Raw genomic sequence first — 16,158 nt, forward strand, 5'->3', positions numbered from 1 at the left:
AGAGAGGGAGGCAGGGGGAGACTAGAGAGAGGGAGGCAGGGGGAGACTAGAGAGAGGGAGGCAGGGGGAGACTAGAGAGAGGGAGGCAGGGGGAGACTAGAGAGATGGAGGCAGGGGAGACTAGAGAGAGGGGGGCAGGGGGAGACTAGAGAGAGGGGGGCAGGGGGAGACTAGAGAGAGGGAGGCTAGGGAGAGGGAGGCAGGGGGAGACTAGAGAGAGGGAGACTAGAGAGAGGGAGGCAGGGGGAGACTAGAGAGAGGGAGACTAGAGAGAGGGGGGCAGGGGGAGACTAGAGAGAGGGAGGCTAGGGAGAGGGAGGCAGGGAGAGGCTAGAGAGAGGGAGACAGGGGGAGACTAGAGAGAGGGAGACTAGAGAGAGGGAGGCAGGGGAGACTAGAGAGAGGGAGGCAGGGAGAGGCTAGAGAGATGGAGGCAGGGGGAGACTAGAGAGAGGGAGGCAGGGGGAGACTAGAGAGAGGGAGACTAGGGAGAGGGGGGCAGGGGGAGACTAGAGAGAGGGAGGCAGGGGGAGACTAGAGAGAGGGAGGCAGGGGGAGACTAGAGAGAGGGAGACTAGAGAGAGGGAGGCAGGGAGAGGCTAGAGAGAGGGAGGCAGGGGGAGACTAGAGAGATGGAGGCAGAGGGAGACTAGAGAGAGGGAGGCAGGGGGAGACTAGAGAGAGGGAGACAGGGGGAGACTAGAGAGAGGGAGACTAGAGAGAGGGAGGCAGGGGAGACTAGAGAGAGGGAGGCAGGGAGAGGCTAGAGAGATGGAGGCAGGGGGAGACTAGAGAGAGGGAGACTAGGGAGAGGGGGGCAGGGGGAGACTAGAGAGAGGGAGACTAGGGAGAGGGGGGCAGGGGGAGACTAGAGAGAGGGAGGCAGGGGGAGACTAGAGAGAGGGAGGCAGGGGGAGACTAGAGAGAGGGAGGCAGGGGGAGACTAGAGAGAGGGAGGCAGGGGGAGACTAGAGAGAGGGAGGCAGGGGAGACTAGAGAGAGGGAGGCAGGGGGAGACTAGAGAGAGGGAGGCAGGGGGAGACTAGAGAGAGGGAGGCAGGGGGAGACTAGAGAGATGGAGGCAGAGGGAGACTAGAGAGAGGGAGGCAGGGGAGACTAGAGAGAGGGGGGCAGGGGGAGACTAGAGAGAGGGAGGCAGGGGGAGACTAGAGAGAGGGAGGCAGGGGGAGACTAGAGAGATGGAGACAGGGGGAGACTAGAGAGAGGGAGGCAGGGGGAGACTAGAGAGAGGGAGGCAGGGGGAGACTAGAGAGAGGGAGGCAGGGGGAGACTAGAGAGATGGAGACAGGGGGAGACTAGAGAGATGGAGACAGGGGGAGACTAGAGAGAGGGAGACTAGAGAGAGGGAGGCAGGGGGAGACTAGAGAGAGGGAGGCAGGGGGAGACTAGAGAGATGGAGACAGGGGGAGACTAGAGAGAGGGAGACTAGAGAGAGGGAGGCAGGGGGAGACTAGAGAGAGGGAGGCAGGGGAGACTAGAGAGAGGGAGGCAGGGGGAGACTAGAGAGAGGGAGGCAGGGGGAGACTAGAGAGAGGGAGACTAGAGAGAGGGAGGCAGGGGGAGACTAGAGAGAGGGAGGCAGGGGGAGACTAGAGAGAGGGAGGCAGGGGGAGACTAGAGAGAGGGAGACTAGAGAGAGGGAGGCAGGGGGAGACTAGAGAGAGGGAGACTAGAGAGAGGGAGGCAGGGGGAGACTAGAGAGAGGGAGACTAGAGAGAGGGAGGCAGGGGGAGACTAGAGAGAGGGAGACTAGAGAGAGGGAGGCAGGGGGAGACTAGAGAGAGGGAGACTAGAGAGATGGAGGCAGAGGGAGACTAGAGAGATGGAGGCAGGGGGAGACTAGAGAGAGGGAGGGAGGGGAGACTAGAGAGAGGGAGACTAGACAGAGGGAGACTAGGGAGAGACTAGAGAGAGGGAGGCAGGGGGAGACTAGAGAGAGGGAGGCAGGGGGAGACTAGAGAGATGGAGGCAGGGGGAGACTAGAGAGAGGGAGGCAGGGGGAGACTAGAGAGAGGGAGGCAGGGGGAGACTAGAGAGAGGGAGGCAGGGGGAGACTAGAGAGAGGGAGGCAGGGGAGACTAGAGAGAGGGAGACTAGAGAGAGGGAGGCAGGGGGAGACTAGAGAGAGGGAGGCAGGGGGAGACTAGAGAGATGGAGGCAGGGGGAGACTAGAGAGAGGGAGGCAGGGGGAGACTAGAGAGAGGGAGGCAGGGGGAGACTAGAGAGAGGGAGGCAGGGGGAGACTAGAGAGAGGGAGACTAGAGAGAGGGAGGCAGGGGGAGACTAGAGAGAGGGAGACTAGAGAGAGGGAGGCAGGGGGAGACTAGAGAGAGGGAGGCAGAGGGAGACTAGAGAGATGGAGGCAGGGGGAGACTAGAGAGAGGGAGGCAGGGGGAGACTAGAGAGAGGGAGGCAGGGGAGACTAGAGAGATGGAGGCAGGGGGAGACTAGAGAGAGGGAGGCAGGGGGAGACTAGAGAGAGGGAGGCAGGGGGAGACTAGAGAGAGGGAGGCAGGGGGAGACTAGAGAGAGGGAGGCAGGGGGAGACTAGAGAGAGGGAGACTAGAGGGAGGGAGGCAGGGGGAGAGGCTAGAGAGAGGGAGACTAGAGAGAGGGAGGCAGGGGGAGACTAGAGAGAGGGGGGCAGGGGGAGACTAGAGCGAGGGAGGCAGGGGGAGACTAGAGAGAGGGAGACTAGAGAGAGTGCAGCTGAAACAAAGGCATCTGTTCAGAAATGTAATTAACATTGCTTCAGAAGAGACAGAGAAAAGTCTCTACCTTCAGTGAACATCAGACAGGGAACAACAGACAGGGGGAATGGAGGAATACGTCATAGAATTTTAGAAGAATGTTTAAACATTTCCGCCTGGAGAGGAGAGAGAGGGAGTAGCTGTTGACAGAGATAAATGGTGTTATTGTGCAGGTGGAGTTCTGTTAGGAAGACACACACACACAGGTTGTTTAACGTTGCTAAAACAGAAAAGAGGCAGGGAATCAACAAACCTGTTGTTTTATAGTGATTGATGTCAGAGAGGGACTTCCCTGATAGGAGGGACATGGGGTTAGTGGAGAGAGAAGAGGGCTAGATGGAATTGAAGAAGGAATTCAGTCGGTTTAAATGGAAATTCTATTTTTGTAATTTCACCAACTCTGTTGGATATTATTTATACATGAAGTATTCTCCATTAGTTTGCCTTAACAAACTGCACTTGCGGGGATAAATTGGAGAAAGTGTCTATTTAAACGATCTGCTCTGAAGAGGAATGGAAGATACATGGTCCAGGTTTCTCCTGACAACCTAAAGCTGTGGAATAAAAAGCTGACCGTTTCTACTGTATTTGACCCAATAGTATGTTCAACCCTGTATGTTAATCATATATAGTCTTTAAGTCCACCCCTCTCAGGCCGTTATGCCCTGTGAGTCCTGGGTCATCGTTGGTGGTATCCCAGAGGGGTCTGTATAATCTAACACGTTTCTAATTCTTCCAGAGAGCAGTGTTGTGTATTATGGTACACCTTGTTCTGGTACATTATGGTATAATATACACCTTGTTCTGGTACATTATGGTATAATATACACCTTGTTCTGGTACATTATGGTATAATATACACCTTGTTCTGGTACATTATGGTATAATATACACCTTGTTCTGGTACATTATGGTATAATATACACCTTGTTCTGGTACATTATGGTATAATATACACCTTGTTCAGGTACATTATGGTATAATATACACCTTGTTCTGGTACATTATGGTATAATATACACCTTGTTCTGGTACATTATGGTATAATATACACCTTGTTCTGGTACATTATGGTATAATATACACCTTGTTCTGGTACATTATGGTATAATATACACCTTGTTCTGGTACATTATGGTATAATATACACCTTGTTCTGGTACATTATGGTATAATATACACCTTGTTCTGGTACATTATGGTATAATATACACCTTGTTCTGGTACATTATGGTATAATATACACCTTGTTCTGTACATTATGGTATAATATACACCTTGTTCTGGTACATTATGGTATAATATACACCTTGTTCTGGTACATTATGGTATAATATACACCTTGTTCTGGTACATTATGGTATAATATACACCTTGTTCTGGTACATTATGGTATAATATACACCTTGTTCTGGTACATTATGGTATAATATACACCTTGTTCTGGTACATTATGGTATAATATACACCTTGTTCTGGTACATTATGGTATAATATACACCTTGTTCTGGTACATTATGGTATAATATACACCTTGTTCTGGTACATTATGGTATAATATACACCTTGTTCTGGGACATTATGGTATAATATACACCTTGTTCTGGTACATTATGGTATAATATACACCTTGTTCTGGTACATTATGGTATAATATACTCCTTGTTCTGGTACATTATGGTATAATATACACCTTGTTCTGGTACATTACGGTATAGAGTGGGGAAAAAAAGTATTTAGTCAAACACCAATTGTGCAAGTTCTCCCACTTAAAAAGATGAGAGAGGCCTGTAATTTTTATCATAGGTACACGTCAACTATGACAGACAAAATGAGAAAAAAAAATCCAGAAAATCACATTGTAGGATTTTTAATGAATTTATTTGCAAATAATGGTGGAAAATAAGTATTTGGTCAATAACAAAAGTTTCTCAATACTTTGTTATATACCCTTTGTTGGCAATGACACAGGTCAAACGTTTTCTGTAAGTCTTCACAAGGTTTTCACACACTGTTGCTGGTATTTTGGCCCATTCCTCCATGCAGATCTCCTCTAGAGCAGTGATGTTTTGGGGCTGTCGCTGGGCAACATGGACTTTCAACTCCCTCCAAAGATTTTCTATGGGGTTGAGATCTGGAGACTGGCTAGGCCACTCCAGGACCTTGAAATGCTTCTTACGAAGCCACTCCTTCGTTGCCCGGGCGGTGTGTTTGGGATCATTGTCATGCTGAAAGACCCAGCCACGTTTCATCTTCAATGCCCTTGCTGATGGAAGGAGGTTTTCACTCAAGATCTCACGATACATGGCCCCATTCATTATTTCCTTTACACGGATCAGTCGTCCTGGTCCCTTTGCAGAAAAACAGCCCCAAAGCATGATGTTTCCACCCCTATGCTTCACAGTAGGTATGGTGTTCTTTGGATGCAACTCAGTATTCTTTGTCCTCCAAACACGACGAGTTGAGTTTTTACCAAAAAGTTCTATTTTGGTTTCATCTGACCATATGACATTCTCCCAATCCTCTTCTGGATCATCCAAATGCACTCTAGCAAACTTCAGACGGGCCTGGACATGTACTGGCTTAAGCAGGGGGACACGTCTGGCACTGCAGGATTTGAGTCCCTGGCGGCGTAGTGTGTTACTGATGGTAGGCTTTGTTACTTTGGTCCCAGCTCTCTGCAGGTCATTCACTATGTCCCCCCGTGTGGTTCTGGGATTTTTGCTCACCGTTCTTGTGATCATTTTGACCCCACGGGGTGAGATCTTGAGTGGAGCCCCAGATCGAGGGAGATTATCAGTGGTCTTGTATGTCTTCCATTTCCTAATATTTGCTCCCACAGTTGATTTCTTCAAACCAAGCTGCTTACCTATTGCAGATTCAGTCTTCCCAGCCTGGTGCAGGTCTACAATTTTGTTTCTGGTGTCCTTTGACAGCTCTTTGGTCTTGGCCATAGTGGAGTTTGGAGTGTGACTGTTTGAGGTTGTGGACAGGTGTCTTTTATACTGATAACAAGTTCAAACAGGTGCCATTAATACAGGTAACGAGTGGAGGACAGAGGAGCCTCTTAAAGAAGAAGTTACAGGTCTGTGAGAGCCAGAAATCTTGCTTGTTTGTAGGTGACCAAATACTTATTTTCCACCATAATTTGCAAATAAATTCATTAAAAATCCTACAATGTGATTTTCTGGATTTTTTTTTCTCAATTTGTCTGTCATAGTTGACGTGTACCTATGATGAAAATTACAGGCCTCTCTCATATTTTTAAGTGGGAGAACTTGCACAATTGGTGGCTGACTAAATACTTTTTTCCCCCACTGTAATATACACCTTGTTCTGTACATTATGGTATAATATACAGTGCATTGGGAAAGTATTCAGACCCCTCGACCTTTACACATTTTGAAACCTTACAGCCTTATTCTAAAATGGAATTAAATAGTTTTTCTACACACAATACCCCTTAATGACAAAGCAAAAACAGGTTTTTAGAAATGTCTGTACATTTATTACAAATAGTCAACAGAAATACCTTATTTACATAAGTATTCAGACTCTTTGCTATGAGACTCGAAATTGAGCATCCTTGAGATGTTTCTACAACTTGATTGGAGTCCACCTGTGGTAAATTCTATTGATTGGACATGATTTGGAAAGGCACACACCTGTCTATATAAGGTCCCAGAGTTGACAGTGCATGTCAGAGCAAAAACCAAGCCATGAGGTAGAAGGAATTGTCCGTAGAGCTCCGAGACAGGATTGTGTTGAGGCACAGATCTGGGGAAGGGTACCAAAATATTCTGATTGAGGAAAAACTGATTCTGATTGGCTGGACCTGGCTCCCCAGTGGGTCGGCCTGGCTCCCAAGTGGTTGGGCCCCTGCCTAGTCATGTGAAATCAATCAATCAATCAAATGTATTTATAAAGACCTTTTTACATCAGCAGATGTCACAAAGTGCTATACAGAAACTCTGCCTAAAACCCCAAACATCAAGCAATGGAGATGTAGAAGCACGGTGGCTATGAAAAACTACCTAGAAAGGCAGGAACCTAGGAAGAAACCTAGAGAGGAACCAGGCTCTGAGGGGTGACCAGTCCTCTTCTGGCTGTACTGGGTGGAGAGGAATCAGGCTCTGAGGGGTGGCCAGTCCTCTTCTGGCTGTGCCGGGTGGAGATTATAAGAGTACATGGCCATTAAGGCCAGATTGTTCTTCAAGATGTTCAAACGTTCATAGATGACCAGCAGGGTCAAATAATAATCACAGTGGTTGTAGAGGTTGCAACAGGTCAGTACATCAGGAGTAAATGTCACTTGGCTTTTCATAGCCGGCCATTTAGAGGTTGAAATTGCAGGTGCGGTAGAGAGAGAGAGTTGAAAACAGCAGGTCTGGGACAAGGTAGCACGTCCGGTGAACAGGTCAGGGTTCCCTAGCCGCAGGCAGAAGAGTGGAAACTGGAGCAGCAGCACGACCAGGTGGACTGACCAGCCCACGAAGATCTCCTCCACCACACGATCCCGTGGGGGCGCAAAACCGGACAGGAAGATCACGTCTGTGACTCAACCCACTCAAGTGATGCACCCCTTCTAGGGACGGCATGGAAGAGCACTAGTAAGCCAGTGACTCAGCCCCCGTAACAGGGTCAGAGGCAGAGGGGAGCCGGCCAGGCAGAGACAGCAAGGGCGGTTCGTCGCTCCAGTGCCTTTCCGTTCATCTTGGCACCCCTGGGCCAGACTACACTCAATCATAGGAGTCTTCAGTAAAGACATAAAGGTCGAGACCGAGTCTGCGTCTCTCACATTGATAAAAAAACAAACATTCCAAACAAATGGAGCTCTATAGGAGAAAGCCCTGCCTCCAGCTGTTTGCTTAGAAAGTCTAGGGACAATAAGGAGGCCTGCGTCTTGTGACCGTAGCGTACGTGTAGGTATGTACGGCAGGACCAAATCGGAGAGAGAGGTAGGAGCAAGCCCATGTAATGCTTTGTAGGTTAGCTGTAAAACCTTGAAATCAGCCCTAGCCTTAACAGGAAGCCAGTGTAGAGAGGCTAGCACTAGAGAATTATTGATCACATTTTTTGGTTCTAGTCTAGATACTTGCAGCCGTGTTTAGCACTAACTGAAGTTTATTTAGTGTTTTATCCGGGTAGCTGAAGAGTAGAGCATTGCAGTAATCTAATCTAGAAGTGACAGAAGCATGGGTTAGCTTTTTTTTGGAGAAAAAGTTTGATGTTAGCAATGTTACGAAGATGGGGGGGGGGGAAAGCTGTCCTTGAAAAATTCTTAATATGTTCGTCAAAAGAGGAGATCATGGTCCAGAGTAACGCCGAGGTCCTTCAGTTTTATTTGAGACAACTGTACAACCATCAATATTAATTGTCAGATCCAACAGCAGATATATTTGTTTCTTGGGACCTAGAACTAGCATCTCTGTTTTGTCAGAGTTTAAACGTTTTTAAAAATGCCGCCATCCACTTCCTTAAGTCTGAAACACAGGCTTCCAGGGTAGGCAATTTTGGGGCTTCACCATGTTTCATTGAAATGTAAAGCTGTGTGTTGTTCGCATAGCAGTGAAAGTTAACATGTTTCCGAATGACATCACCAAGAGGTAGAATATATAGTGAAAACAATAGTGGTCCTAAAACGGAACCTTGAGGAACACCGAAACGTACAATTGATTTGTCAGAGGACAAACCATCCACAGAGACGAACTGATATCTTTCCGACAGATAAGATCTAAACCAGGAAATAACTTTTAGACCAATTAGGGCTTCTAATCTCTCCAAAAGAATGTGGTGAGCGATGGTGTCAAAAGCAGCACTAAGGTCGAGGAAAGGCCTGGCCAACCCTGTTCCTGGAGAGCCACCATCCTGAAGGTTTTCGCTCCAAACCTAATCTAGCGCACCTGATTATAATAATTAGCTGGTTGATAAACTGAGACAGGTTAGTTACTTTATTACTGCCAGTTTTAGTGAGTTTGGTTCACATCCAGTGGATAGGGAGCCATTTATTATGTTCAACATAGGAGGGACAAGCACAGGAAGTAGTTCTTTCAGTAGTTTAGTTGGAATAGGGTCCAGTATGCAGCTGGAATGTTTAGAGGCCATGGCTATTTTCATGAATGTGTCAAGAGATATAGGATAAAAAAAACTTGAGTGTCTCCATTGATCCTAGGTGCAGACTCAGGACAGCTGAGCTATGAAGAAATACACAGATTCAAAGAGGAGGCTGTAATTTGCCTCAACCTAGATCGAGGCACAGACACTGTCTCAATGGGGTTGGCTGAGCTGACTACCCTGACTGTGCTAGTGGCAGACTCCACTAAGCTGTCAGGCTGGCTAACAGCCTGCTGCCTGGCCTGCACCCTGTCTCATTGGGGAGGCTAACAGCCTGCTGCCTGGCCTGCACCCTGTCTCATTGGGCTGGCTAACAGCCTGCTGCCTGGCCTGCACCCTGTCTCATTGGGGAGCTAGAGGAGTTAGAGCCCTGTCTATGTTGATAGATAAGATGAGAGCCCCCCTCCAGCTAGGATGGAGTCCATCACTCCTCAGCAGGCCAGGCTTGGTCCTGTAACACCCCTCCAGCTAGGATGGAGTCCATCACTCCTCAGCAGGCCAGGCTTGGTCCTGTAGCACCCCTCCAGCTAGGATGGAGTCCATCACTCCTCAGCAGGCCAGGCTTGGTCCTGTAGCACCCCTCCAGCTAGGATGGAGTCCGTCACTCCTCAGCAGGCCAGGCTTGGTCCTGTAGCACCCCTCCAGCTAGGATGGAGTCCATCACTCCTCAGCAGGCCAGGCTTGGTCCTGTAGCACCCCTCCAACTAGGATGGAGTCCATCACTCCTCAGCAGGCCAGGCTTGGTCCTGTAGCACCCCTCCAGCTAGGATGGAGTCCATCACTCCTCAGCAGACCAGGCTTGGTCCTGTTTGTGGGTGAGTCCCAGAAAGAGGGCCAATTATCTACAAATTCTATCTTTTGGGAGGAGCCGAAAACAACAGTTTTCAACCAGGGATTGAGTTGTGAGACTCTGCTGTGTAGAGCTCATCACTCGCCCTAACTGGGAGGGGGCCAGAGACAATTACTCGATGCCGACACATCTTTCTAGCTAATTTACACTCTGAAGTTATGTTGCGCTTGGTGACCTCTGACTGTTTCACCCTAACATCGTTGGTGCCGACGTGGATAACAAAATATACATCTTTAGGGTGTCAGGATGAGATGTCCTTCATGACAAGGGAAAAATTAACCTCAATGCTCAAGCAAGCTAGCTAAACAGACACTGCTACAGTAGCACGCTAGCTAAACAGACACTGCTACAGAAGCAAGCTAGCTAAACAGACACTACTACAGTAGCAAGCTAGCTAAACAGACACTACTACAGTAGCAAGCTAGCTAAACAGACACTGCTACAGTAGCAAGCTAGCTAAACAGACACTGCTTCAATAGCAAGCTAGCTAAACAGACACTGCTACAGTAGCAAGCTAGCTAAACAGACACTGCTACAGTAGCAAGCTAGCTAAACAGACACTGCTACAGTAGCAAGCTAGCTAAACTGACACTGCTTCAATAGCAAGCTAGCTAAACAGACACTGCTACAGTAGCAAGCTAGCTAAACAGACACTGCTACAGTAGCAAGCTAGCTAAACAGACACTGCTACAGTAGCAAGCTAGCTAAACAGACACTGCTACAGTAGCAAGCTAGCTAAACAGACACTGCTACAGTAGCAAGCTAGCTAAACAGACACTGCTACAGTAGCAAGCTAGCTAAACAGACACTGCTACAGTAGCAAGCTAGCTAAACAGACACTGCTACAGTAGCAAGCTAGCTAAACAGACACTGCTACAGTAGCAAGCTAGCTAAACAGACACTGCTACAGTAGCAAGCTAGCTAAACAGACACTGCTACAGTAGCAAGCTAGCTAAACAGACACTGCTACAGTAGCAAGCTAGCTAAACAGACACTGCTACAGTAGCACGCTAGCTAAACAGACACTGCTACAGTAGCAAGCTAGCTAAACAGACACTGCTACAGTAGCAAGCTAGCTAAACTGACACTGCTTCAATAGCAAGCTAGCTAAACAGACACTGCTACAGTAGCAAGCTAGCTAAACAGACACTGCTACAGTAGCAAGCTAGCTAAACAGACACTGCTACAGTAGCAAGCTAGCTAAACAGACACTGCTACAGTAGCAAGCTAGCTAAACAGACACTGCTACAGTAGCAAGCTAGCTAAACAGACACTGCTACAGTAGCAAGCTAGCTAAACAGACACTGCTACAGTAGCAAGCTAGCTAAACAGACACTGCTACAGTAGCAAGCTAGCTAAACAGACACTGCTACAGTAGCAAGCTAGCTAAACAGACACTGCTACAGTAGCAAGCTAGCTAAACAGACACTGCTACAGTAGCAAGCTAGCTAAACAGACACTGCTACAGTAGCAAGCTAGCTAAACAGACACTGCTACAGTAGCACGCTAGCTAAACAGACACTGCTACAGTAGCAAGCTAGCTAAACAGACACTGCTACAGTAGCAAGCTAGCTAAACAGACTCATCAGCACAAATAACTTGGCTGACTAGCAAGCCTAGATTGAACAGAACACAGCTGGCTGCATTTTCTACATTTTTCATCGGATGTTGTTAAAATGTCTTACCTCAAAACGAGTCTGGCAGGACTGTTTTCTCCTGCCAATGCAATGGAGTGAAAGACAATCAGGTACCCACTTTAGTCCCTGAAAAACAAATGGGGAAAAAAACAATTTGCTACATGTCTTTAGCTGGCTAGCAAGTTCACCTATTAATGATTTAAAAACTGTCCAGGTCTTCACAATTGACACATTGCTGCAATGACAACAACGCAGTTAGTTTAGTTGTTCATCTCTAAACAACCAATAAGCAGGACGAAGTGTTTTGAGAGACTAGTCAAGGATCCTCTACCTTACCTGTCACTCTAGATCCACTTCAATGGATCCTCTACCTTACCTGTCACCCTAGATCCACTTCAATGGATCCTCTACCTTACCTGTCACCCTAGATCCACTTCAATGGATCCTCTACCTTACCTGTCACCCTAGATCCACTTCAATGGATCATCTACCTTACCTGTCACCCTAGATCCACTTCAATGGATCCTCTACCTTACCTGTCACCCTAGATCCACTTCAATTTGCTTACCGCCCCAATAGATCCACAGACGATGCAATCGCCATCACACTGCACACTGCCCTATCCCATCTGGACAAGAGGAATACCTATGTAAGAATGCTGTTGACTATAGGTCAGCATTCAACACCATAGTACCCTCCAGTGAACTGGTTATCCTGAGTGGCAGATGTGTTTCTGCTCTCTTGCCAACTCCTTGTCATGCCCAGCAGGACTGTTGATATGACACAGAGAAGTACAACACATATTGTATCTATGACGCCTTACCTGATGTCTCTCTCTCCACTCCAGATGGTCCCCAAGCCCATCGCCCTGGAGCCGTGTTTTGGGAACAAGGCTGCTGTCCTCTCCATCTTCGTCCGTTTACCCAGAGGCACCGGGGGCATCCCCCCGCCCGGTCAGTCTGGTAAGATAGAGGGATGAAACCTCTCTCTCTCTCCCTCTTCCCCCTATCTCTCCCCCCTCTCTCTCTCTCCCTCTTCCCCCTATCTCTCCCCCCTCTCTCTCTCCCTCTTCCCCCTATCTCTCCCCCCTCTCTCTCTCTCCCTCTTCCCCCTATCTCTCCCCCCTCTCTCTCTCTCCCTCTTCCCCCTATCTCTCCCCCCTCTCTCTCTCCCTCTTCCCCCTATCTCTCCCCCCTCTCTCTCTCTCCCTCTTCCCCCCCTCTCTCTCTCTCCCTCTTCCCCCTATCTCTCCCCCCTCTCTCTCTCTCCCTCTTCCCCCTATCTCTCCCCCCTCTCTCTCTCTCCCTCTTCCCCCTTTCTCTCTCTCTCCCCCCTCTCTCTCTCTCTCCCTCTCACCCCTCTCTCTCCCCCCTTTCTCTCTCTCTCTCTCCCTCTCCCCCCTATCTCTCCCCCCTCTCTCTCTCTCCCTCTTCCCCCTATCTCTCTCTCCCTCTCCCCCCTCTCTCTATATCCTTCTCCCCCCCCTCTCTCTCTTTCCCTCCCCCCTCTCTCTCAATCCCTCTCCCCCCTCTCTCTCTCTCTATTCCTCTCCCCCCTCTCTCTCTCTCTATTCCTCTCCCCCCTCTCTCTATATCCTTCTCCCCCCCTCTCTCTCTCTTTCCCTCCCCCCTCTCTCTATATCCTTCTCCCCCCCCCCACTATCTCTCTCCCCCTCTCTCTCTCTCTCTCTATCCCTCGCACCCCCCTCTCCATCCTTCTCCCCCTCTCTCTCTCCCCCCTCCCCCTTCTCTCTCTCTCCCTCTTCCCCCTCTCCCTCTCTATCCTTCTCCCCCCTCTCTCTCTATCCTTCTCCCCCTCCCTCTCTCTCTCTCCCTGTCCCCCCTCTCTATCTCTCTCCAGCCCACTCCCCCTCTCTCCCTGCCCCCCCTCTCTCTAGCCAGCTCCCACTCTCTCTATCCCTCGCACCCCCCTCTCCATCCTTCTCCCCCTCTCTCTCTCCCTCGCACCCCCCTCTCCATCCTTCTCCCCCTCTCTCTATCCCTCTCCCCATTCTCTCTCTCTATCCTTCTCCCCCTCTCTCCCCCCTCCCCTCCCCATCTCTCTCTCCCCCATCTCTCTCTCCCTCTCCCCCTTCTCTCTCTCTCTCTCTCTCTCTCTCTCTCCCTCTCTCTCTCTCTCCCTCTCCCCCCTCTCTCCCCTCTCTCTCTCTCTCCCTCTCCCCCCTCTCTCTCTCTCCTTCTCCCCCCTCTCTCTCTATCCCTCTCCCCCTCTCTCTCTATCCATCGCCCCCCTCTCTCTCTATCCCTCTCCCCCTCTCTCTCTATCCCTCTTCCCTTCTCTCTCTCTCTATCACTCTCCCCCCTCTCTATCACTCTCCCCCATCTCTCTCTCCCCCATCTCTCTCTCTCTCTCTCCCTCTCCCCCTCTCTCTCTCCCTCTCCCCCTCTCTCTCTCCCTCTCCCCCTCTCTCGATCTCTCCATCCCTTTCCCCCCTCTCTCTCTCTCTCTCTATCCATCTCCCCCTTCTCTCTCTCTCCATCTCCCCCTCTCTCTCTCTATCCCTCTTCCCTTCTCTCTCTCTATCACTCTCCCATTTCTCTCTCCCTCTCCCCCCTCTTTCTCTCTCCCTCTCCCCTCTCTCTCGCTATCCCTCTCCCCCTTCTCTCTCTCCTTATCCCTCTCTCTCTCCCCCATCTCTGGGTCCCTCCCCCTCTCTCCCAGTCTTATTAATTAAATTGTCTCTCTGTCATAACAAAACCTTCCATCTGGAGCTCCCAGAGGCGGCCCCCCCATCTCCCCCTCATCTCCCCCCCATCTCCCCCTCATCTCCCCCTCATCTCCCCCTTCCCGAGGTTCTGTTTCTGCCCTTTACACAACAAGTCATTTTTCATCATGTTCTGACCATCAACAGCCCTGCGGTCACAAACCTCCTTCAGCCTCCAACTATTCATCTGTTAGGACTTTAGCTCCTGCTGTGGTAGTTGGTGTGTAGGAGGATGTCAGATTACAGTGGGGGGAAAAAGTATTTAGTCAGCCACCAATTGTGCAAGTTCTCCCACTTAAAAAGATGAGAGAGGCCTGTAATTTTCATCATAGGTACACGTCAACTATGACAGACAAATTGAGAGAAAAAAAATCCAGAAAATCACATTGTAGGATTTTTAATGAATTTATTTGCAAATTATGGTGGAAAATAAGTAATAGTAATCTCCTTTGACATAAGGAATGCAGACTCTGTGGCACCAAGCCACTTATTGACCAACTCTAACCTGGGTCACACAACACTATGAAATGACATCATTACACTAATACATAACTTCCTGTTACTAATACATCACTTCCTGTCTCTGTGTAGGGCTAACGGTGGCCTCGGCCCTGGTGGATGTGTCTCAGCAGATGTGTCTTGGTTACAAGGAGAAGTCAGGTGGTCTGAGGAACAGGAAGCAACAAGCCTCTGCACAGCCCTCCACCTGTATCTGACCACACCCCCTGCCCCTGGACCCCGCCCTGCTCCACCCTAACCCCTCCCCCCGCCCCAGAGACTACAGCCCTGGACTGGAGGGAGGGAGGGAGGGAGGGGGTTTCCTGGGGGAGGAGGAGGGGTGTGGGAGAGGGACGTCTGATGGACTGTTACACCCTGCGGGGGGAAACACACCTGGCTGAGACATTTGGAGCTTTGGGGGAGAGAAAGAAAGAAAATACATTAGTCCAGATTAGAGGAGGAGAAGCACTGCTTTATCACTGTCTGCTAAACTACCAGTCATTCTGCTTGGTATGCTGTCTGTCTGTCTGCTAAACTACCAGGCATTCTGCTTGGTATGCTGTCTGTCTGTCTGCTAAACTACCAGGCATTCTGCTTGGTATGCTGTCTGTCTGTCTGTCTGCTAGACTGTCTGCTAAACTACCAGTCATTCTGCTTGGTATGCTGTCTGTCTGTCTGTCTGCTAAACTACCAGGCATTCTGCTTGGTATGCTGTCTGTCTGTCTGTCTGCTAGACTGTCTGCTAAACTACCAGTCATTCTGCTTGGTATGCTGTCTGTCTGTCTGTCTGCGTTCTACTAACAGATGAACAACAAGCTAATACAGTTTGTTTCTACACCTCACCAGTTATATCAGTTAGTCCCCAGCCTGACTGTTTGGACTATCAGTTAGTCCCCAGCCTGACTGTTTGGACTATCAGTTAGTCCCCAGCCTGACTGTTTGGACTATCAGTTAGTCCCCAGCCTGACTGTTTGGACTATCAGTTAGTCCCCAGCCTGACTGTTTGGACTATCAGTTAGTCCCCAGCCTGACTGTTTGGACTATCAGTTAGTCCCCAGCCTGACTGTTTGGACTATCAGTTAGTCCCCAGCCTGACTGTTTGGACTATCAGTTAGTCCCCAGCCTGACTGTTTGGACTATCAGTTAGTCCCCAGCCTGACTGTTTGGACTATCAGTTAGTCCCCAGCCTGACTGTTTGGACTATCAGTTAGTCCCCAGCCTGACTGTTTGGACTATCAACTCCCTGTCAATCATGACAAACATGTTTGGCTAGACAATGACAGCAACAATGACTGTTTAACATCCTGTTGGAACTCAGGCTAGTTAGTCCCCAGCTCTCTGTGTAATATCCTGTAGGAACTCAGGCTAGTTAGTCCCCAGCTCTCTGTGTAACATCCTGTTGGAACTCAGGCTAGTTAGTCCCCAGCTCTCTGTGTAACATCCTGTTGGAACTCAGGCTACTTAGTCCCCAGCTCTCTGTGTAACATCCTGTTGGAACTCAGGCTAGTTAGTCCCCAGCTCTCTGTGTAACATCCTGTTGGAACTCAGGCTAGTTAGTCCCCA

At 49.2% G+C, this 16,158-nt stretch overlaps 1 protein-coding gene across 1 annotated transcript in view; it reads left to right on the top strand.

Annotated features, from left to right (window-relative positions):
* Positions 1 to 14,868, top strand: part of atrn (attractin) — a 193,302-nt gene extending 178,434 nt beyond the window's left edge. The window contains exons 28-29 of the mRNA XM_084182443.1: positions 12,220 to 12,334; positions 14,689 to 14,868. Coding sequence (XP_084038569.1) covers positions 12,220 to 12,334; positions 14,689 to 14,813 — 240 coding nt within the window. The 3' untranslated portion in view covers positions 14,814 to 14,868. The remainder of the gene's footprint in view (positions 1 to 12,219; positions 12,335 to 14,688) is intronic.
* Positions 14,869 to 16,158: the final 1,290 nt, after the last annotated feature.

This window comes from Coregonus lavaretus (assembly GCF_964263955.1).
Source record: "Coregonus lavaretus genome assembly, chromosome: 18".
Classification (NCBI taxonomy): domain Eukaryota; kingdom Metazoa; phylum Chordata; class Actinopteri; order Salmoniformes; family Salmonidae; genus Coregonus; species Coregonus lavaretus.